This window comes from Argopecten irradians, chromosome 6 (assembly GCF_041381155.1).
Source record: "Argopecten irradians isolate NY chromosome 6, Ai_NY, whole genome shotgun sequence".
In the NCBI taxonomy this organism is placed as follows: Eukaryota; Metazoa; Mollusca; class Bivalvia; order Pectinida; family Pectinidae; genus Argopecten; species Argopecten irradians.
This window is the reverse complement of record NC_091139.1, coordinates 6,176,991-6,201,826: the sequence shown is the minus strand read 5'-3', so window position 1 is coordinate 6,201,826 and position 24,836 is coordinate 6,176,991. Positions and strand designations below refer to the sequence as shown.

Sequence of the window (24,836 nt, the reverse complement as noted above, 5' to 3'; positions counted from 1 at the left end):
AAGAACATTTATTCGAGACAATCTCGGCAAGTTCAATTTCAATCTCGCTGGTGTAATTCTAGGACTTGAATTAGGTTTTGTTCAAGAAAATTATACCCCGCATTCATGGAACACAATGATCGCCGTAGCTGTCAAGTAAAAAGTTTTCGTTGCCGAAAAACGACAATTTTTCGTAGGCTATCCAGTCTCCCAATCAAATTTTTATCCAGATATTAGACCAAAATAACCCTGAAGCAAAATAAGATTTTCAATGTGACGGCTGCTACGGTCATTTAGGATATTGGACACCCGAAGAATATCAAATGAAACTTGTTCAGGATCATTTCAGAATCATTTTAGGCAAGGTTTCACACACATAACTGAAAATACATTGAAATGTTTAAACCTAAGTGTGGTACATTTTTTATTATTATTATTTTATGAGAATGACACATTTGGCATCGTCGGAAACCAACGAGCCACCGCTCTGTGGTTTGTGACGAACGGTAGAGCGGTCCGCCGATGCATAATTTGTCCGTCTGCCAACAGCATATATGATTGGATGTGACATAGTGCTGAGTTTATATAGCAACGGGCTTTTTGTGAGATAGAAATGTAGAAAGAACAATTATGAAGAGTATTGTTGTAAAAAAAAACCCCGAAATCAAAATATCGAAGCTTTCAGTAGAGGCATATCAAAAACAATTCTATACTTCAAATAGCAGAGACGTATCACCTTAATAAACAACCCACACTTTCACTGGTACCTAATCAAACCATGTGATAATGATAAAAACAAGACATTATTGGAAATCCCTTGAGCTGACAGTGTATCACTGTCTATGCATACGTTTAAACGCAAATCTCACAAATAATTGATAGCGAACTTCAAAGGATCCGAACATTGAACAAGGCGGACATTGTAAACACAGAGACGCTATCGATTAGAAAGAAAATATTTATAAACATTCGCTCAATATTCTTGATATACTAATTGATTTTTCTTATCAATCTAATGAATGACGAATTTTTTAAAAGTTTTCATCTGACAGTTGTTTTCCTTAAAACTACATATGATTACAATCAAGGGACCATGCTTGGCGCATAGAGATATGAATACCGATCTGATATTGGCATATTAAATCCCCCGATCTTCGACGATTAGACATAGTATTGTATAGTCAGTCACTGTCAAATTGAAAATTGAAATGGAACATTCTAATATCTTGTAATAGCACGGTGGTGTTAGGACGACAGATGTTTGTTTAAGAGCGGTAATCCCGCACCCGGTATGTTTGATATTACTGACGAACGGAAAACATAATTGTATTGGAGATCGGGGTCTCACTGTCATATTGACAACACCTGTTTGGGCATTTGGAATTATTGGAGAAGTTCTGTGCGACAGGTCTAGGGAGATATTCAAATGTTTTATGTTGAAGGATGGTTCTACATATGGACATCAAATGAAGGTATGTAATGCACATCGCTATAGAGATATTCCTATTATATTGATACTTTCAATGCGGATGCGGCTATCTATAAATAATTTACTGTGATAATGTCGATCCACGAACACAGGATTTGCTGTAATAACCATTGCCCGTTTCTCTCTCTGCAATTGTTCCAGATATTTTCTCGGAAATGTTTTGAATTTGTAGATATACTTGATGTGGAATGGAAGATTGCTTGTTTTGTAAAATTCAAAATGACCATCATGGCGTGGCTATTAAAGGATGAAAAAGGAGTTCGATTTCAATGAAAATTGATGTACAGTGGTTCGTTGAGAATATGATTGTCAGTTTTGAAGGTGCCTAGATTTCTCTGTTAAAAAAACTATCCATAAGTGCGTTTAACTTTTAAGATTTACTTTCCATTGGGAATGCGCGAAGTTTGGTTAGAATGAACTATAAACAATTTCCTGTTAATTAGACAGTTGATTCATAAAGATTAGTTATGACATTATCAAATAGATTTCCATGTTCATCGTAAATACATATTGAGACTATATAAGGTGTATCTCTAAAACACTTAGGAAACCAGATAGTAACACAATGATTATGAAGATTTTTTAACGCTACTGCAAATACCAATTGTATACATTAATGTGATTTTGAATTGGATTTTGAACAAAAAAAACATATACATAAAAGGAGATGAAAAACCCAGCTTCTTTCTTATTTCATATGAACTTAACGAACGTGTTTCGTCGAGAATTGACAAGGTTAAACCAAAACTCGGTAGAAACTACCTGGTTGTGTCTCATACATGTACATGCTTTACCTTAGCAAGTGCAATTAATACAATGGTAACACGATGTATTAATAGAAAAGAGGGACATTTGGGCATGGACCTTGTTGGTCAACAATGGAGGTAAGCTTATATATCTAGGGAAAGTTAGGCATGCAATTAATCATATATCAAATGGAGCAAGAAGCTTACAATCAATGTATTCAATTCGCAGAGTGCTTTTCAACGCTACCAATAAATTACAGAGGCGATGAATTATGTATTTCAATGCCAGCCACTAATCCGATTACCACAGTACTTGATGGTATATATCTGTCATCCTTGGACTAGAAGGTCAGATAAGGGTTTGGTTATATGGAAAACCAGTACGCGGTAGTCCGAACATCCTGTCACCCAACCATACGCCAATCGGTAACCTCACCTGTAGATAAAAACAAAAAAAATATTCTTATGTCAATCTGAATGCTTTAAGAGAATATAATATAAGTAAGTGACATGTTAGATTGTATGGCTAATTACTCAATGGGCGTATTGGTTATTATATATAGAGCTGAGCAACTTAACAGAAGCTTTTAGCCAAAGTTGCAGAATCAAATAAGTCCGAAATTTTCTATGTAAAGTTTAGAAGTGAACCACGAGGAAACACATTAATTGTGCTGATTCTTATTTTAGGATGTAACTTGGCCTTATGTGATTTAGTTTAGGCTTAGGTGTCATCACGAGATTGGTTCATTAAGCTTAACGTTTTAATGATATTTTTACCATATATCCAATGTATTGAGTGTGTGTTCGGTATGTTTTGAGACGATGTGGTGGTAGTTCGGGATGTGTCTCCTTGTGATAGTGTGATTTCTCTGTACTTTGTATAGTGCTCTCTCACTGAAGCATGCCGTCAGAGACTTTGAGATAGTCCAGGGGTGTAGAGATCGTAAGTGATCGGAACCCCTGGAGTATCGAGGATGCAGCAAAGGGAAAGACAACGCTAACTCATTCGGGACACATGTCTCTTCTGGGACATATGGCTGATTTTTTATCGACAATTAAGCATGAATATCTGAAAGAAATTAACACTTTGTTTTAATTTATACGTAATCAGTTGATTGGATTAAAGATGGCAGGACAAAATTAACATTTTGTTTACGTAATTTAAAGATTAACCACCACAAATTGTTCAATCTTTGATAATGAGAAATTCCTAAACACTGAACGGTTTTTCTTTATTTTAAAAAAAGTGTTGCTTTGATTTGACTCTGTGCTTTCTCTGTAAGTATATCATTTTACATCGGTCTATAAACCATTGTGGTTGACGTGGTTGAATGTTTCATTGTTTTGGTAGTTTGTGGCCCACAACGACCTTTGTTTTCTATTGAACCGATCATGTTGTTAAGTGTGTAGGTATATGGATCGGATGTTTGATCTCAGATGGTGTTCACGATTAAGATTAGTCGTGACTTTTACTGTGATTTAAGATTAGGGTTAACCCACAAAGTTATATATAGTAACTATGACCTTGGTCTAATAAGTAGTTTATTCACGTGCAGCCTATTAGTAAAATAAAACAGCAGTATATACATTGTATGTAATTTGAAAATAGTCTTATAGTACGATGCTAAGTTAGAAATAAATTATTCGGACAAAGATGTTTTCATATGTATAAATTTCCATCATTTCTGAAGGAAACAGGGCAAAATTTATAAAAATATTGGTATTAATATATGTAGTCTTAATGAAAATATCAACAAAGTGGATAATTATACATTCTTCATTTAATGTCAAAATTATTTGATATTGAAAACAATGAAACAGACTAAAGACCAAAGACTAAAATTTTTTCTATTTTGAATAGTTAGTTCTACAATTTATCTCCAGTTTTTTTTGTACAGATAGTCTTACTAACGAGTTATAGATTGAGGCACCTATTTGGTGAAGTCTATTAATTATTTCAATTTATTGAATTGTTTACTCTTCATATACTCATTGTTGATATAAAAATCATCCTTTCTAAATTCTTAACTCTCTATATTCATGAATGCACGGGTATATATATTTACCTCCGGAGTTCTGTTACATGTGTTGTAGTAGATACACACTACACACAAAGTTGAGAAATATATAGTGGTTTATCAACTAATTTCGCTCCGTCAACTCATTATTTGTCGAAGAGTTTTTATCGGAGATAATTTATAGAGTAAAAATTTACAGCACTTTTAGAAGGCGGCATATGTCCTGGTGTTGGAAAACGTTTGTTTTAGTTTGATTTATAGACTAAACACATACACCAAATCAGTTTATGGTAATCGCTCTTTGTTAAATAAGACAACGTCTTAGGACCTTTCCATTGTTATACTCGGCTGATAAACTCGGATTAAATTGATTTTATCGTTGCTAATTATATATATTATGGAAAGATAATCTCTGATAAGTAGTTGGTAAATATGAACATAAGTCAATATTTGTTATGGAACTAAACATAATCGTTCTCTAATTGTTGAGCATATATACGCAATGTCATTTTTAATCTGTTTATGGCGGTTCCGGAAGTGACGTATTGTTTACATACATAATTGCAATGAACCAACCTCTCCTATATGACTATTCTCTCATTTACATTGTTGTCATGGACAGTGTTTAATATCCTGTGCCGAGATATCAGGATCTTAACTCATTTATAATGGACTTATCTAGTCTTTGATTTAGAAAAGCCTAAATGTGTCTTTAGAGCTGAATCAGTTGATTATAAGCGGATGCCCTAGAATAAATATTGCTCAGTTGAAATCATTGACACTTCATACTCTGAAAATTAGTCATAGGGTTTGTTGCATTTTGATTTTTTTGTGTCCTTTTTTGTATTTAATTGAATTAATCAGCTGCCATATATATTCATATTTTAACCATCAGGGACATTTTACTATTATGCTGTGTGGCATCCTCGATACTCCAGGGGTTCCGATCACTTACGATCTCTACACCCCTGGACTATCTCATCGTAAAATTGGAGGCAACAGAACAGAACAGGTAATTTAGTCCTTTGATGTACATCAAAAGAACCGTATAACGATACACTGTGGTTGATTATGTGGCTTTGAAGTTGGGCGTCGCTCTCTCTGTAGTCTTCAAAGGAAATCTTTGCTGGTCTGTGATTGGTCAAATATTTTCAGCTGAGTTGCCTTCAATTTCACAATGAGATAGTCCAGGGGTGTAGAGATCGTAAGTGATCGGAACCCCTGGATTATCGAGGATGGCTGTGTGGGGAATGTGAAGGTTTCAGTTCCTCGGCTGTTTAGTTGTCATTTCTGGATGGTCACATACCAGCTTTCTCTACCTATATTTGCTTAATGTTTCAGTTGCTTCTATGATATTAGACTTGTTGTTTTTTTCAAACTTGTAACATTATAAATGTCAATTACTGACTGTTAATGTAATAATATACAGTTTGAAGATAGTTGTTTGTATATAATATATTTGTATAAGGTCCGGATCATGATTCTACGTCGTTATACGATATGGTATGTCAAGTGTCGTGAATATATATTTTTCTCCAAGAAACTTTTTTTTTCTCAAAATTTCATGTAGAAAATAACATATTTTCCTTCACAGAAGGTCTCTCATACTTATTTCCAAATTTTCAATGTAATTTTCCCTCAAACATGCATCACACTGTCATTTTACACACTTTCTCTGAACTCTCATTCATTTCCATATATGTATGAAAAGAACATCTCTCAATTTATGCATATATTGATTATTTACATATATGAATACATATATGAATATCTATTCAATAGTATTACTGTTCAATAGTTCTTACTTTGACCACGTAACTGTGACCTAAGCTAGATTTGTCTTAGCATTTTTGAATCACATTGTCAAATTCTTAGCTATTAAACGTATATTTTGGTTGCTGTGTTTTCTTTTTGACGTCTCCTCTTTTCAAATTTTCATGAATATTACTACATGGCTTGTGGTTTACTGTTGTAACCATGGTAACTGATTTAGCAACCATGGTAACTGGTTTGAAATTATCGAGGGATGTAGGCGAAAAATATTATAAATCGGTCCCGGTTATCATAAGCTAAGCTGCCAATAAATCAAGTAAAAATATTTTTCATACATAGGTAATGATTACGCGAAGCTTGAAACGCGTTTTGAATAGTTAATGCAAACCTGTGTCGATATTAAGCTATTCCTGTCACAAGTAACTGCTAAGTAAATACCCATTTAAAAAGATAAAATGACAGGAAGCCCGAAGATTGTATTCAGGTGAGATATGATATATTACTCTCTTCATATATTAAAGGATTAGAGATAAAGTTACATTCGCATAAACAAAGGATCTCGATGACATGTTCAAATAGTCCCGTGGACTCCATACATAATGTAAAGAAAACTCTATATAGGATCTGCTATAACGGATCATTATGAAATATTATGAAATATTAACACCAATGGCAGAGTTAAACAACCTTAGTGTCTATCAACATATCAAGAGTGACAGGTACTTCTTTAATATCAAAATGAGATGAAATAAATTTAGACTATGCGTCGCCAGGTATTCACTTCTCAAGGACAAAATGCTTTTGTTTAAAATTGAGACGTTTTACGCCTCGATATTGAATGATATTGAGATATGTGGTTTAGACAAAAATACCTTGCGATATGTTTGAGAATCTTTTATACCACGTCGAAATACATTTTACTCTGTGTATTTATTAGATATTACTATACGTTAAAAATGTAAGGTTACAATATCTTTTCTTTCACGTCCGAAACCAATAGTCAATTCACTGACTTGATATTAGATGCTGAAATCATCAATAATGCAGCATTGCCTATGTTTTCGACGGATGCTGTGCTCACATTGGTACTTAGCTGTAATAAAGGTATTAGTAAGGTTACATTCATACCTTACAAAATTCAATTTGGGATCTTTTCATGTTCATTTAAAGATAAAATATAAGATATATAAAAATTCTCAAAAATTTTTGGTCGTCTGCTTGCGTTGTTGCTGGTAAATGTTGATGGATAAAGAGAGGGGATTCATGGTATATTGCCTTCAGTCTCCAGCCTTCATTTATTGGAAGGTGCAGTTACAGTAGAGATCATCTTAAAATTACGTGTGAATACTGTATAGCGCTTTAAGTTCGCGGGGTCATTATTTCGCGTTTTTTCTTACGGATCATATTCGCGGGGGTCTAATTTCGCGGTGCACCTGCTCCAGATAGTTTAACCCACCTCTTTTCTATAAACCAACTGATTTTTGCGATGACTTCATTTCGCAGGTTCGGTCTTAATGAAAAATTACTTGTTTTTAATTGATGTATCTTTCAAATACCCGGCTATTTATTTCCACAATTTCATTTTGATCGAAAAATTCGCGAATTTAATTCGCACAAATAAACAATGGGTTTACAATATCATCATCTATGTATATATTCTGTATTTTTTGTACTGTTAAATAGTAGATAAATAATGGTTATATAAACCAGTCTGACTGATAGAATTTTAATGAGTAACATTTAATATTGATAGTTCAGACGGCCTGGTCTTAGCCTATCTCTCTCCGGCCCCAATATAACCCCGACAATGCAGGGATATCGATACCGACTGTCAATATTTATTCAACGCATGTATATCAACTGCTTTGGTGTTACACTACACTAGCTATAGAAACATTTCTTATCAAACCGCTCTGATTTAGTTGGTGTTGTGTATGAAGACTAAAATGAAAACGCCTCTGGCCTATCGAACTTATAAATTATTGACCGTCATTTGTTACATTGTAGAAATGGTCAATGGCTAAAATGGCCCTAACAACTGACCCGTGTAGAAACCTATTGTCTCAAATCGATCTTTAAGTGTAGGTTTTGTTGATTATACCTGTGACCGTACAGGTAAAATGCTTCCTTAGTAACATCAAACAGTCCACCTGTATCTCCAAACCCACCACACAGTGCATAGTCTATCGTCACTGTCTCACACGTTAAAGGGACATTTGTGATATAGATTTTCTCTTATCAAAAAATGCATTATGCAGAATGGAAACACGAACGTGTTTCTTTTTATAAATGGATAAATTGTTTTACACTTGCTTAACGTCCTATAGCCTATATATAGCCTGGGTCATTTGGAGGCAAACGAAAGTCAAAGTACCCGGCGTAAAGCCGACGCTGATTTGCGGTTGGTATCTGGCAACTACCTCGACATGGTATTCGAACTGTAAACCTAGATATAGAAGGCTAACATTGAATTCTAAGTAATACCTGTACAAATGAAATCTGTACTGACCATAGGTCGATGATTTTGTTCTCCTGGACTCAGTTTATATTATCGATAGTATTACTCGTCTTTTAATTATCATTGTAGCCATATACAACATCACGCTAAACTATATAATTGAATACATTCTTAATTATCGCATATATATATACACTATGGTTGTGCTACAGTAAACATAACTTAACTTTCATATAATTTTTCTTCGTAATTTATACACATACAGAACAAGTGATTAAAATTCTAAGTACGTATGTACCGTATTTGAAGGTTTTCGTAATTCATTCATGGATGATAATAGGTGGACAATTTTCATCTTCCGACGAAATCAACTAAATGCTATGATAAATATGTGATATGATTCAGCTAGACTATTGTCATTCGGAAAATATCAAATATCAAGAAGCTTAATATGTTTTGGAAAATAATCAATTTGAACGTTTGACTTCTGGTTTCACTAAGCCTTTAACCTTATTTTATAACAGAACTGAGTAACTGGGGTAGCCCCTTAAGCACGATTCGATAGGATTATAACCACGTGCCTTTAAAGGAGATTTATTTACATATTATATCAAGAGTATGGACGATAATGGTTTTAAGTACAAATTATTTCTATATAACCTGCGTACCGTATGTGTACTAAGAACTTAAGTTTGTCTCATAAACATATCGACATTACGCCTAGTTTGGTGAGGTTCTCCTCGAGTGCTTTCTGAGACCCCGTTATAATGCACTTACTTCGATTTGTGTACGTAAATCAAGCGTATGGCATATACCTATGTACATTGATCCGAGTCTATCAGATTAGGTTGAAAATAGTATAGCTTAAATGCCCGAAGCCGTGACAATAGACCAGTATTACTATATATCGACTGTAGAGTTCCTCACAACATACATGGGTATCATACGGGCAGGCTGTTAGATAATATGTGACAGCTATGTATTTTGACGTGGTGTTGAGACATGCACAGTGAAGACATGATTATGCTGTGATATTCAACCTATATGTGTGTTCTAGTGTTGGATTAGTTCACTATTTCAGACGTTCTGTATTTTGGATGACATTCCGGTGTATCGTGCTTTTTCAGTGTTTCCATATATAAAGATCGCCGGTGTCTCGAACTAAAATGGCTTAAACTGTTTGAAAGTACTTATGTTCTGGAGTTCGATACTTCTATTACACTTATAAACATATAAAACACTTCTTAGTGCTCGGTCATATATTCAACATGTTGGACCAGCCGCAGCGTTGGGCTAATTTGACCAATTTCGGAAACATTCCGAATATGAAGGAAGCTCTGCTGAGCAAGCAGCAGTCGGACCGTAGAATACTGAATATGAAGCTCAAACAAAGAGCTTTAACTGGGAAACCTCAAAATAAGAGATTCTCACCGTCTGCTTCTACTTTACAGGGCCGGGAACCACGCCGGTATCCGATGGAGTACTCCCGAGAAGATTCAACGAGGGTGGGAAGGCAGCACCAGACTCTCCGTAAACAACTGGAACAGCGAGTCCACAATGCTAGGATAGACAGTGGTAGTCTAAGGCAGTATAGTCTTGGTCTGTTTGACAGTGTCGTTCAGAATGTAAACAAAAATGACATCAACATCAAGCCAAAACAACCAGCGAAGAATCCAAGTGTATCCAATATATCTGATAAAGAAAAAGAAAACGAGAAGAAAGTCATCCGTCCTCAGACTGCGGTACACAATGGACCATCACACGACGGAAGTTTATTGTATAACAAACGCGGAAAGGTCCTGAATTCAATAAGACTGAGACCACAGTCCGAACCCATTGGGAGGTATAACCACGAAAAGGGGAAGCTGGTACCACCAGAAATACAGAGGACACTTTGTCAGAGCAACAACGAGTTCCGAGTGTTGACCTCTTCTATGTCCATTCACCCTCTGTCACCAAGGTCAACTTCATCATCAATCAGCGAATTCAAACTCGTGCCATTAAACGGAAATGGAAGTGTTTCTGAGATGTCATCGGTGCATGACTTTAATACTGACGGAGCTGTACGTGTCGACTTGAATAGTGAGAATGGGTTCGTTGAAGTTGATGAGCTCGAAACGTCCCAGACCTCGTCACAAATTTCCAATAACCTTGCTTTTAGAACTAGGAACATGCCCTCGGGTACTGTTCACTTCTATTCACTGGAGTATGAAAGCTCAATAGAGGAATCCATCCCTGATGCCCCTCCACCGGCTGAGGTCAAACCACCCCCTCCTCCACCGGAGGAACCAAAGACAAAAGGGAAGAAAGGAAAAGGACGGTGAGTACTAAGTAGCTTTGTTGAATCGTACTGTAAAACGTCTGCACAAGTTCGATTTAGTTGCTCTTGTGTATGATAGTATTAACATTTTCATTCTTATATTTTCAGATTGTACTAACATAAAATACAATGGATGTACAATCAAATACCATCAAATACCTTCTAATGAAAAACATCTTGTCATTCATTCCCTCAGAAAAAATATCGCGATGGCGTTTGTTTACAAATTCTACTTGAGACCAAAGTCTACTAGTCACTAGAGGTTTGACATACCAAAGTCTTTATTCCTGTAAAACAGTTATGCTGTACAGACTACTTATGCTGTTTATGTTTATTTAAGGTGTTAAAATGAACACAAGTGGTACGAAGTCGTTGGTGTTATGCTACACCTCTTCATGTGTACGGCATTAAAGAACACCCGGGGCTACTTTCATGGCAGGGTTTCCCTATAGAACACCCAGGACAAATTTCATGGGCAGTCACCTCCTGGTCCAGAAAAAAACTTCATTGTACTTTACTTTTAACCTTGTGATACACGTGAAGTACACACAAAGGATGTAAAAATTATAGGAAGATTTCCTGACATGTGTCCTCATACCTGGCTGTAATTAGATAAGGTAATTCTATTATAGAGCTTATGAACTGAATGCATCCAACACCCAACATAGCTACAAAACGTTATCATTCTAAAATGTAGTCTCCTACATCACTCTTCAAGTATTGAAAAGTAATATCGAAAACAATATTGAAATGCCAATCTTCATCTAATGGTAATACCACGAACGTGTCTTTTGTTTATGTAAATTTTTGGCCAATCCAGGGATGAAAAGCACACAGTACGATATCGTAAATATTAGTTTAATGATAAGATAAAACCAGATTAGCAAACAATTCCATCTAATTTGAACTTCTTAAAACTGCTATTTCAGAGGAAAAAAACTTTCATCTTACAAATTTCGTATCATCAGGATTAGCAATTTTCAATTTGCTTAATACTTAAAGTATAAATAAACGAAGTCTGAGTTAATATCACACAAAATAATATACCCTGAATAATTTAATTTGCAACAGGATTGGGCACAAGTTATCAGAACTTATAAAAGCCACAGATATATCATATTCCACTCGTAACTATGATGTTTTGAGCATTTTTTATTGATGTATCTGAACATGACTATGTCAGTCGATGTCCTTACCTCTTTATGTCAGTAGAGTTTAAATAAGATACTGCTTCACACAGGTCATGGCAATCTTTAAATACTTTATCTTCATTATCCAACCTGTGGATAAACGGTAAGCTCATTACCCAATTACTGATAAATGAAGTGGCCATTATGCACATAGATATTTACTGTCAATCTATTGATAACTATATCGCGTGATCGATTTAAAATTCAATATTTGTATAGATCTTTCAAGGGTAGATATTTGATCATCTTTAAAGGGCCTTATTATGAACTTAATTATTTCAAATATTTCAAAAACTTGTATGAAAGATTGAAATAATATTAAATGTAGATATCGTTTTTATTGATTCAAGTTCGAAGCTGAATAAAGTTAGTGCAAGGTACTGGAGTATCGAGTTACATTTAACTGAATACAGGTTATACCTATTATGATACATGTACAGATTTTGTGCTATTGAGCTACTCAAAAAATCGATCTCAAGTGAAAATAAAACGCACCAAGGTTCTTTGTATCGACGACAAAAACATAAAAATGACTAGCTTGAGAAAGCACGAGATACACCTTTCAAAAATATTTGTCATCTCAAGCTAGAAGAAAAAAAAATATAAAAAAAATAAAATACTTGAAATACCTGATTTCCAATATTTTTTGTTTGCCAGAAATGTTATATTTAAGTATCAGTTTATAAATAAACAAAAGAGACTATTCATTTGAAGCTCAATGCAACCTTTGGAATATTGATATCGAACTATCGATATGTTAAGCCTCCTAAACTTGTAAGTATATTGGCCTAGATAGTTTGAAAGGATGAAAAATTAATCTGCGACGTCATTTACGAGGACAGCTTTTATCATTTACATTGCAGTGGTGGCTTAGAGGCACCACTGAGCCATGTATAACGGTTTTTAGAAAATCTAGTCACTAGAGGTTTTTATAGAAATATAATTTACAATGAATTGTAATCTTAACCAACCAGGCATACTTAACATCCGAATAACGTATTACACACGCAGATTACTTAAAGTTTGTTATTTGAATGGTAATTCAATGATTTCTTCACCAAATGTCTAACAAAAATCAAGCCAATCTGTACAATATTCTTCATATAAAACATCCGTTTCATTGTGCGCCTTTCTTTATTATTTGGATATATGTACCCACTTCAAATAAAGCTTTAACATAAAGGTTTACACACCATATTTATCGCTTTAATGTTACATTATTTCTGTACCCAATGGATTTTACCATATGTGGATTTGAAATAGTACATGTTTTCTTAACCAATATAGACGTTCTCTTTATCCCTACGTGACCGTATGTTAATCAGTCACATAGATAAAAATAGACACGTTTCTCAATTGCTTCTCAATAATCCCTTGTAAACCGCTAAAACATGTGTGCCATCGTCAAATGGTGAAAGGGCCAGATATTAGAATTAATCAGGGACAAGTATAGATTAAATTATCACACAATATCAAAACTAAAATTAACCAAAAACGCCCGTTGTTAAATGAATAACAGGTGATTTGTTCACAGATCCTTGTAATATTCATTGATTAAATCGCAATTCCATGATTCCTTTATATAAAAGTTGGACTACAGACTAATACTTTCTACATATGCAATACACTACTTAAAGAAGATTTCATACTTCTTGTTATTTTAAAGTATGTAGACCAAGGCTCTTATTTGTTTGATTCAAGGTGATTAGGTTTGAAAATAATTACTAAATTAGAAATAGCTAGGCCATTCCAGTCGTGGGAGAACGGAGTACCCATGACCGCAGTTAACCCAGTCGAAGTACAAGATGCCATATATATTTAATTTGTCCTCCCTAGATGACATTTAATGAATACTTATTTAAATCAAACAATTAAGTGTAATTTAAGAGTATGGGTAAATTAGTCATTTAGAAACATTTAGGCTTATCAAAACGTCGTCAATTTCAACGCTATTAGTGGGGATATTTAAATCCAGGTCTTTGAACAGAATCAATTAATGAAACTTGATATGTGTTTTGAGATATTGACTACCATAACTATAACCTGACCTCACCTAAGTAGAACATATGGAAATGAATACCCCAAAACTGAATACCTTTATATTGTACACCCAGATAAACGTTAAGTCCACCTCTATATTTCCTTAATTTTTTCCCACACTATCTTTTTGCTGTAAATTATTTCTATAGTTACACGTACGGTAACTAAGCCTTATACGAACTTGAAAAACTCAATTTTCATGTTTTCTACACTCTTTTTCTCCGTTATGTTAGATCCGAATACATGAGTTGTAATTTATGAAATAAAGCTAACTCACTCTTTGAAAATAGAGGAGGGAGGACTTTAACTTTTGTACGGATGTATATATGTGTGCGAAATTAAGGATATACTTAAGGATGTACTCCTCTGAGAAGTCAAAATTTTCTTGTATTAAACTTTTTTTCTCATATAAATTTTTGGAAAGAGGAGTTCATACCATGAAAGAAAATGGAAGAAAAAACATATGTCCGTGTGCTCGTTTTTGAGTTATTGTCACTCAAAGATACCAAAATGACAAAATAGTGGATTTTATTGGAATTTCGCCGTTTTGACCACATACACTAGAATTTAAAGCCATAATTTCCTAATGAGGTGTTTGATATGTATGGATGTTTGTAGAATTTATTTTCCAGTAGTCTTCATTAAAAATATATCAGTTATGATTAATAAGAGTCATATTTTTTCTCAAAATAACAACATATGCTACCCCTACCCCCTAATTTTGAGCTCCAAAATGCACAATTTTCAGCCATTTTTGTCAAATTTAATACTTTATAGAAAAAGTTCTGGTATTAAACTTTTGTCAATAGTTTGCATATCAATAGGGAAATGGTTGTTCTTTCTAAATCAGGCAGAAAAATGGGGGGTCCGTGTGCTTACTTTTTTGCCCCATTTAAATATATGTTATTTTTCAATATTTTTGACTAAAAAATAAAAGTGCTCAAATTACCATTAAATGTAAAAATAAAGTGACAAAAGTGTATCATTTCACACATTAATGTTCAATATTTTAATTAACATGAACCCAGTGAAGATTTACAGCAAAAATTAACTCGATACAACTGAAAATGCTGACGCGGTGATGATTTAAGTAAAAACAATTTAAGTAAAAAATGGGAAAACGATGGCTCTTCTCAAAGCCAAAAAAGACACAATTTCAAAATGGCCGCCAAATGGGCCATTTCTAAAAATCGCTGTGTAAAAAAATCTACTAAAAATAGAAATGTAATATTTTGACAAAATTTGCTACAGACCACATGCTACAGATATTGATAAATCGTATTTGAAAATCTCATAACGTTTATGATCTATGTCGAAACGAGACTTTAACGGGACTGAAACCACAGAAGAATACATAACTTAAGTGGAATGCAAAAAAGTTGGTTTATATAAAATTTTAAAACATAAAAAGAAATTAAAAAAAATCTTACCATCAAAGTAAAGTAAGGAATACCTATTTTACTTGTATATTCATTAATAATAGTTTCACCATCGTATGCCAATAAGACGGTAATTGCAATTGAAACAAAGTTAAAAATGATAAACAAACTTACAGCAGCTCTGACTTAATACAACATGTATTTTGATTGTATGTGAGAACACTACTAAATTCATCATTTTACTTCAACACATTTTATTATACATGCCAAAGAATTTGACATCAGGCAAAACCTATATAAGTAATCTCCAGTCAAAAACAATATGGAACAGCATGTTATGAATTTACAATAACATAAATACAACGTTGTTATCTGAGATCACAAAAAAACTTAACATTATTAGCTTAACATGTATACGATATCTGACGAAGACCAATAATACACCTTTACATTCTGTTCAATTTCATCACGATTTTATTTACATTACATTATAAAATGGATTGGACGATATCAGGCTACGCCAATTTAAGTCAAAAACACCCTTTTTCAGACGAACCTTTTCGTTATTATATTTCAGAGATAGCCGTTTGAGGATATGTTTATATCAATGGTACAGTTTGTTTATAGTATATATGATAGTCTGAAATTGTTTAGAGTACTCCTATTTGGTCAAATGCCATTTTTGTAAAATAAATAAATAAATAAATAAACAAATGTTACCTTCTATAATTATACATGTAAGAGTAAACAAAGCTTGTATAGATACATAGAACCTTTGTCGATGTATTAGATATACATTTGGTAGTGAAATATGATATTGATACAAAATCAATTATCATGGACAGAATTAGATTAAAACAACTAGAGTTAGAACTCTATAGTACTTCGCAATCGCACAGTTGGATCAGGCACGACTCTATAAAATGTCTAATTTTGACATGTATCAAGGGGTGGTTGTCTAAAATAGATTTTATAGACAGGTACGTAGCTCGTCACGCGGACATGTTTAGGTGGTTAATAGTATCAGATTTGTATATCGTCAGGTGTGGTAAGGCAAGGACAGGTATATTGTCCGTCAGTATTCTTTGTGCATTTAAGGATTACTGATAAGTTCATGTTTACAACTCCCCGAGATATTGTCTATTACTCATAGATATATCTTCAAGTACAGTAGTAAACATGTTGTTATAATTTATCACTCAAAAATAATTATAGGTGCTGTTCATTTACTTTTATTTTGGCGAAATCAAAGTTTAGCTCAAAATTTATTTCATGGCTATATAAGTCATTTAATTGTAGTATTTCTTACGCGAAAGCGTTAAAATAAGATTACCCCTAGAATAAACGTTTACAGTATTTTGAAATACAACTTTGAAAGGCAGTTATTGTGTACCATGATTAATTAGCAGATTTGACTAAAGCATTTTCTTCCTGGTATTGAAAGCTAAAAATATAAATTATATCTAAAAAGTTACTTCGTGTAAAACAAATATAACGAAACATCAAATTGTCAATATCTTTTGGAATAAATACTTCCTTCAGATTACCTCGTTATATAAGAGGGGATAGGGTGTCACCCCATCCCTTAACCCCCTATTATCCGGCCGGCTGTAGACCAGCAATCAGCAACTAGTACAATAAGCGCTCCAGAAATGTCTTAAATTGCAGCGATTTCTATAGCAATGACAGTTTAACGGTATATCTAAATGGTTAAATAGTATTAATTTAACAGAAACATAGACCCAGGTCTCCTAAAAAGGAAACATAACATATTAACGAAGTGAAGTGGAAAAACTGTTAATGGTATCAACAAGCATTTCTTTTACGCAAATGAATTTCAGTAATATCTTGCCATCAACATAACATAATTTTTTACTATAAAAACTTGTAAATGCACAACATATATCATTAGGAACAGTGATAAACTTAATTGCATCATTTTTTCTGTTTCGTCTTTCTTTGTTTGTAGAACTATGAAATAAATTAACGTTTTCATATATTAGAACTTTGTTCGTAAAGACAAAATCGGTCAACGAACATAAAAAATAGTTTTGTTTTGTAAATTATTTGGCAGACGTACTACACTGTTGGCACAGTTCGATGTTTACCTCGTTAGACTGTTGGGATGTACAGGTGTACAGAATGATTGGTAGATATGGTTTATCATCATCACGTGTTGATAGGCGATCTTATCTACCGATATTAAAATGTGAACTCAAATGGGAGGAATTTTTATATACCAATTTGAAATAATTAGGCCTTAATATCATATTGTGAGTGACTGACTGTGATCAGATACCATATTCATTAATATTAGATATTAGGATTAATAAATTATTGCTCAATGAGTGTCTACAGGAAAACATCATTGTAATATTTGATAAGGCATTGAAATATTTTGGCGATATCTATGGTTTTGTAATATATTAGCTACAAACGTGAATGTAAATTGAAATTTGGAAAGGTTTCTATGATACAAAATATCTGTAGCTTGTATATGGCATATTGTGTCAATGGTGTATACCTTTGCATGAAGACATATATTATTCTGACAACATTCATATGCACAGGAATTTTATTAGCTCTTAAGAATTTACAGATTCATTTTTTCAGTGAATGAATACTTAATGGTTTATTTTCTAAGTTAATGTTCAATTTGTTTAACTGTCCTCCAGTTATATTTTCACAGCATTATAAACTGTTTTATTGAAGTTACTCTTTAACCATAGTAATATTGGGATGTCTTTTTTTCCTCTGAAAAAATCTACATAAAAAGGGACCCCTTGAACTCAAAATCAGCAGGCCTGAGTATTTCAGTTATTTTTGATATCTAAAAGTTTCGTCGGAACCAGCAAAAATTTAATAGAAATATGGTTTATAAGTGCGAATAATAAGGCTTAAGTGTAATCATACTAAAACCATTCTCAATACACGTGTCATATTTTACGGAAAATATAAAAAAGGAATATTTGAATAAAAAGATAAAGGTAAAGCACGATTTGATCGACAATACAAGCTCAAAAACAATATTTTCTTGTAAGAACAGTTATAGAAATAGTAAAATACCATTCTAAGAGGAGCTAGCACACAATCCAGCTGTGGGAATGTTCGGAAAGGGTTTTCTTTGAGTGTAGATATAGAATTTACCATTGTGCTAGATTCAATATTTATTCAGTATATTGGAATTAAATTCAGTAGGTAATGAATTTACACCGTTTAGTCGGGACTAATCGCCCCTGACACGAATTTAGAATAGGTTCTTTTGCATATAACATTCTCCTTTATACTGTGGAAGCTAGCAGTACACAAATACGGCACGTAGGTATACAGTGAAATTGGTAAACTATCCTATCACGAAACAAAATAACATCAAACATAAAATTTATACAACATATAAAATCAATCTCGCTGAGTAAACATTACATATTGAGGCAGGTAAAACAAATCAGCCTTAACATAAATTTGTCATATCACAAGCATATATATACGAGCTACAAATGTAAAGCCACGTATTTTACAATTATTATAATACGCTGTACTTTGACCTTGCTCATGTGTACATACCACATTAATGGGATATAGTTTTACTTCGGTGTTTTATACCATTTAAAATGATTTAGTCTTAGAAACGATTAGCATAATGGAATTACCCTAACTACTATAACCAGCGCATTCTGTGTTAATGGCCTGGAAAAAATCATTAAGAAATACCAAGGACGGCACTTATAAATCCTGGGAAATACGCAAATGATTTAAAGCAATAGCGGTTTTTTTATAAATCAATACCCCCAGTCTTTACTCTAGTTATATAAATCATAATACAAACGTGTGTATATAAAGGTCAGTGTGAACAAAGAACAAATTCCCCTCTCAAACAATGTTATATGGATTGCATAACCTACCTAACCTAAATAGGAATCTAGAGCGTATTTTTTGGGGGTTTTAAAATGACTCAACAGTAAGTCTATAATCTGCATTCTACCTAATTAAACTTACATTGTATTGTAGGGTATGTATAGGTCATATGTGGAGTCAATATCACAAAGACAAACACAAATATCATGTAACGACTTGTAACTTGTTTTATTAATACACTGAACAAAGTTTAATTCTGTATTAACCTATAATTAACGTTACAGAAAATGGGGGTATACATCTCAAGACAGAGATTATTACAAAATGATACAAAGAAATTTCGAAAGTTAAAGATGGCGCACAATTCATCAAGTAACATTAGTGTTGCTTTTAATAGAATGACTACTAAATCAGTTCATACTTTACTGCAAATCAACTTTCTTTCGCGTGCGATTTATTTTCGTGAATTCAAGGTAAATTTACGACAGTTTATCTTCGCAAATTGATATTTTCCACTATTATAATGAAAAATACAAATTTTCGCTTAATTTTAAATCCTCTTAATTTTAACTTCTTTAAAAAGGATACGGAGAAAATTATTTGGGGCGAATCATAGTTAGTTTACAGTTATAGTGATCCACTTTACTCTCTATCCTTTCAAAGTTAGTGGAGATCATTTTAAGTTATTTGAATTAGAAGGAAGTATCATATGTATCTGTCTGCTCTTATCATTGTCTTATAGGATATATCGCTGTTTCGTTCAAATATTTGTTATTTAATCTTATTTTATTGATGTTTATCAATAACACATTATGTTATCTATCAAAATTAAATATTGGAGAAGTCATTAATAAATGACATTTAACAACAGATATTGTCTCCATTATTATGATACAGCAAACATAGCTTTGGTCACTTTGTTCCTTGTTACGAAACAAAGATGACATCCATACATTTGTGAGAAAACAATACAACTGATTATGGCTCCTAGTTGTCAAGTTTGTGTGTCTATTTACCTGCATTTTACTGTCTTCGCTTACAAAATGAACTGAAATATATTTGGTGTACGTTTATCCTTGTTAGGCATTGTTGGTCGACATTATATCTTTTCTTCAGATAGGAATCTAGGAAAATATCACATATATGTTGCGATATTTAGCCTTCTCATGCTAAGTTGCACTGTCAGTTATGAACCCATTATATTCTATATCATGTGTAACATGCTTTGTTCATTCTATGATATGGATATATAACAAAAACGTTGACCAACAATAAACTTGCGTCCTCCAAATCACAAAGGAAATATTTTCCAATTGGTAAGACATGATAGAATATAGAATCACATTACGATTTGAAGGCCATGGAACCCTCTGGTGGTTCGGAAGTGTATCCTACTTCGGTGTTTATTCAATACTATCTACGTGGTTGAGAGTGTGATAAAGAAAAACAAGATACATAGTGTATCGATTGTGTTTCAAACAGGAGGCATGTGAAATAAAATTGTATTCTTTTTATTCAGGTTAAAATTTCTTGCTAAAGCAATGTAAGTACAGACTATATGTTGACTGCGTCACATGATAATTTAAAACCCAGCAATATATGTACTACCTAAAGTATGTTTCAACACAAGTTTATCCCCATTGTTTGTTGTCATAGAAACACCTTTTTTAATATCACTGTATACTGCAACAGCAAAATAAATAGCAAAGAATCTGATATGAAAATAGAAATAAGAAATAAACTTTGATATGAAAACGATTATTTGTTACAATTGTCATTAACATTTATTTTTCTTTTTTTTTAAAAAACTTTTATATAAAGATGATGATTTGTTACAGTTGAATCAATATTTAATTTTCCTTTTTAAATAGTTTTCTAAACATTGCGAAGACATGTCTTTAATATACTGCATTGTTATCCATTAATGTTTGATAATTAGTATTATCAACTTTAAAACGTTTAAATACCATCGATATATTTGTATGAATCGCTGAGTAGCATGCACTGAACACGAACCCCGTGTCTTTCATCTTGTATCACGTATACAGTTGTACGTCTACATTTCACAATCAATGTGTTGAGAGTTGACCCCACCTGACGTGCACACCATTGACGGAGGAGTTGTCGTCATAACTAACATATTGTGTTGCACCTGTCAATAAGTATTGGCCTTCGCACCTGTCTGTTATTGTTAGAGATCAGGAAGGTCCTTAATAACACTTGGAAACACAACACAGAACAAACACACAACACATATATAGGGCGATGTAGAGTACACGGTCCTTGATATACGACAACTTAACGCAGGCGATATCGTTAACGTGACACAATCTGACGTAAATGTATCGTCTCTAAATAGAACAATTAAAACACAAAATAAAACTTATAACAAATAGAATTTCATTTTTTAACATCGTGATTCCCTCTTTGTGTTTTTAATTTTTTACATATTTTTTTTTATTTTACTTATTTCCTGCTTTTTCGTTTTTTGGTTTGACTATTTTTTCTAAATAAAAAATAAAAATAATTTGGTCCGGGAATATTTTACACGCAGGGGAATTTATCTACCAGGAAAAAAATATTCGAATGTGTGATTTACAACTCTTCGATCGCCCTTTAAGCCTTCCAGTGATCAACTATCTTTTACTGGTGGCTTTTACATGTTAAGTCGACCAGTCTGTGTCAGAACTGTTAATCAGCGTCATCGATTTGTAGCAGATACACAACCTGATAATGTCCCCCATTGTAGTCGTAATTAAAACAGGAAAGAGTCCTTCATGAAGAACACAAATAGTAATGCTTTACAAACATATATACAGGTACCTTGGTATCAGTTTATTTACAGATAGTAAATATAAACAATGATTACCCATTAGACAAAACACTCAATGTTGATCAACAGCTCTCCGACATTTCAACTGAGGAGTGAAATGTTTTGTTTATGATTCGTCATTGGTATGGAATGGGAACAAACAATACCCGGTAATTACCAATGAAATGGATTAATGTTTATTGTTTATTTTTTTTCAGGGCTAGTGCCAAAAAGAAGAAGGAAGTCGAGCCGCCACCTCCTCCTCCACCGGAACCGGTAGTGGTAAAACCACCGGAAGTGAGAAAACCACTACGAGGACCGAAGTGCTGGGTGGATGATGCAACAGTGACGAGTGAATGTGACGATAATGTTGATAACGATCAGACGACAGGGGACGGTATCCGTCCAGTATCGGCTGCCAAATCCACCACCACACCCGACAAACCTGTCGCGGACACAATAGACAATGTGGAACAACAGCAGTGTCAGACAGCACATGTAGTAGACTCGGATACAGAGTATGTAGATGATGGTCCCTCTTATTTACCAAAGTTCCTCTGTCCTAGTTCCATTCGCAAATCGAAGCACGCCGCCGTCAAAGAGTGGTTAGCCAATACGAATTTCGACCACGCGGATCGTAGTGTTCCTTTAATGTGATAGCAAGTCGTTATTTATTATAATTCTATCGGTAATATTAACTATTTTTGTATGCAAAACTGTGATATTTTCTCATTTTAGCGGATCTAACATTACATAACCAAATGTTGGCGACGTATATACACGGCGTAGTGCGTGATCAACGGGTGCACCGTTTTGGAAGTTGCAGTTAAGAATATTTCATTGAGAAGCCAGAGTGTATTAATTCTTGCTATAGGGCGAATGCATACAATGTATTCGACGACATTCGATGTTTATAATTAATGTGATACTTAATACATGTCTGACGATATATGTCGACGTTGACTATATCAATGTACATTTCCTATCTATTGAACAACTGGTATTAATCATATCAGGATATTTCAGCGGCAGAACATTACTGCAGAACATTAATGCATTATACAGCCCTATACGGTCTATACGAATATACAGACATAAAGATCAAATTCAGTTCACAAGTAATACGAATACAAAGAATGTTATTTGCAGATGGATATTCGGTTCACATGGTAATGTTTGTAAGTTGCAACTTCCACCTGTAGCAAGTTGAAATCCAGTTATCGAACTAGCACTAAGCCAAAGAAACCTGTTTCTAGACTGACGTTGCAGCTCTCTGGAACTCCGACCATTTGTTTTCGCTTCTATGTATGGTTTCTGCTAACACAACACTGCTATACTTATGTCCCACGGGCTAAGCTATTTTATACCCGAATGGACGGGAGAGGATGGCATATAAATCGTTATTGGTATTATAATTTTGCAATTGTAAAGAGTGCTCTGAAGATATGATTTAGCAATAAAAAACATTTCGCTACTGACATACACTTGATATGCATCGAATCCCTTATCTTTCATTATAAGCGTATGTATTGTGTTCATACATGTTTACATCGAATATGATATGACTGACCGACAATATAATTATTCCGACGAAAACTCATAATGGCAATACGTCCAGCTCAATGTTTATCTTGCTGTATGAGTGATGATGTATGAATGTGATTCAAGTAAACAGTAAACAATGTGATGTCAATTACTAGTCGGTGTTTTTTGTCAATATCGCATGGTAACATATGGCTTACGTCAGAATTTACACAAAATTGATTTTATAAGGTTCAAAATCAAATTTTGATAAAAAAATCATAGTAAATTACATTAAGTGTCCTTTCACAGGAGGAGATTCGTCCAACACACAACCATATATACTTTTCATACTTTTAAAATTTCTGCAAAACATTATTTTTTATATATAAAATGACACGAAATTATTAACATTAATGATTACTATTTTCAGATTTGTTTGACTTTTTTTTAACAACAAAGCTACTAGTAATTTTGTTGAAAAACAAAGAAAAATAGCTAAATGATATTTGTTACCTGGTTTTCCCAAAAGGGTTATTTTTCCTAAAAGGGTTATTTTTCTGCTTTTGATTATTGCATATTATGGCCTACGTCACAGTAGACACTACATTGATTAATGTCATAAATATTCAGATTTGTTTAACTTTTCCTCATCAAAATACTCTTTCATATAATATTAAAAGATATAACAATATCAACGACAGGGCTATTTTGATTATTGTGCAATAATGAGAAAAATCAGTAAAAGTAAGTTTCATAAAAACTAAGGAGAGTGGCCGGCAATCTTCCCGATCAGAGTAAATATTTCTGTTTCATTTTCGCAACACAATTCCAAATTTTGTTACATTCTCAACCTGTCCAACATCATCACTCCTTTATTTCTCCCTTGCGGAGATAAAGTATTATAACAAATTAGAAAAAGAAAATGAATGTCATATTCAGGTGTATCTATTACGTGAAATGTGTTCATGTTAGTTGGAAAGATTACGAGACAGTTGTACAACAAGAAACAATCCCACAATGTTAGGGATTTAGCATGATAGGAAACTTTTAAAAAATCATATCGAAAATAAGCACAATAACATATTCGATCGGGTTACAAAGTGGTTTCAATGTTATGGAAATGAAACGCTGGAATATAAAATTTCTTTGATTAACTGCAGTTAACGATACCGGACCGAAAAAAATTGAGATACCAACGTCAGACTGAAGTTTAAAGTATCACTGAAACAAAACATCGTCTAAAATTCAAATTT

General features: G+C 33.4%; 1 protein-coding gene across 3 annotated transcripts; it reads left to right on the top strand.

The window, feature by feature from the left end:
* The first annotated feature begins 1,152 nt into the window (after positions 1-1,152).
* On the top strand, positions 1,153-23,344 carry LOC138324802 (uncharacterized). Of its 3 annotated transcripts, XM_069269958.1 has the most exons (4): positions 1,153-1,451; positions 9,915-10,783; positions 20,767-20,790; positions 22,278-23,344. In XM_069269958.1, the coding sequence occupies exons 1-4, from the start codon at positions 1,413-1,415 to the stop codon at positions 22,714-22,716; spliced, it is 1,371 nt and encodes a 456-aa protein (XP_069126059.1). In that variant the 5' UTR covers positions 1,153-1,412; the 3' UTR covers positions 22,717-23,344. The 3 variants fall into 3 exon arrangements, with proteins under 3 accessions (XP_069126059.1, XP_069126057.1, XP_069126058.1); XM_069269956.1 differs by lacking the exon at positions 1,153-1,451 and having other exon boundaries at positions 9,174-10,783; XM_069269957.1 differs by lacking the exons at positions 1,153-1,451; positions 20,767-20,790 and having other exon boundaries at positions 9,179-10,783.
* Positions 23,345-24,836: the final 1,492 nt, after the last annotated feature.

Excerpts from the sequence above, each read along its gene's own strand:
- LOC138324802 (XM_069269956.1), top strand. The coding sequence starts at position 9,732 with ATGTTGGACCAGCCGCAGCGTTGGGCTAATTTGACCAATTTCGGAAAC. Across the intron at positions 10,784-20,766 it reads GGGAAGAAAGGAAAAGGACG|GTTAAAATTTCTTGCTAAAG; the intron begins GTGAGTACTAAG and ends CTTTTTATTCAG. Across the intron at positions 20,791-22,277 it reads AAATTTCTTGCTAAAGCAAT|GGCTAGTGCCAAAAAGAAGA; the intron begins GTAAGTACAGAC and ends ATTTTTTTTCAG.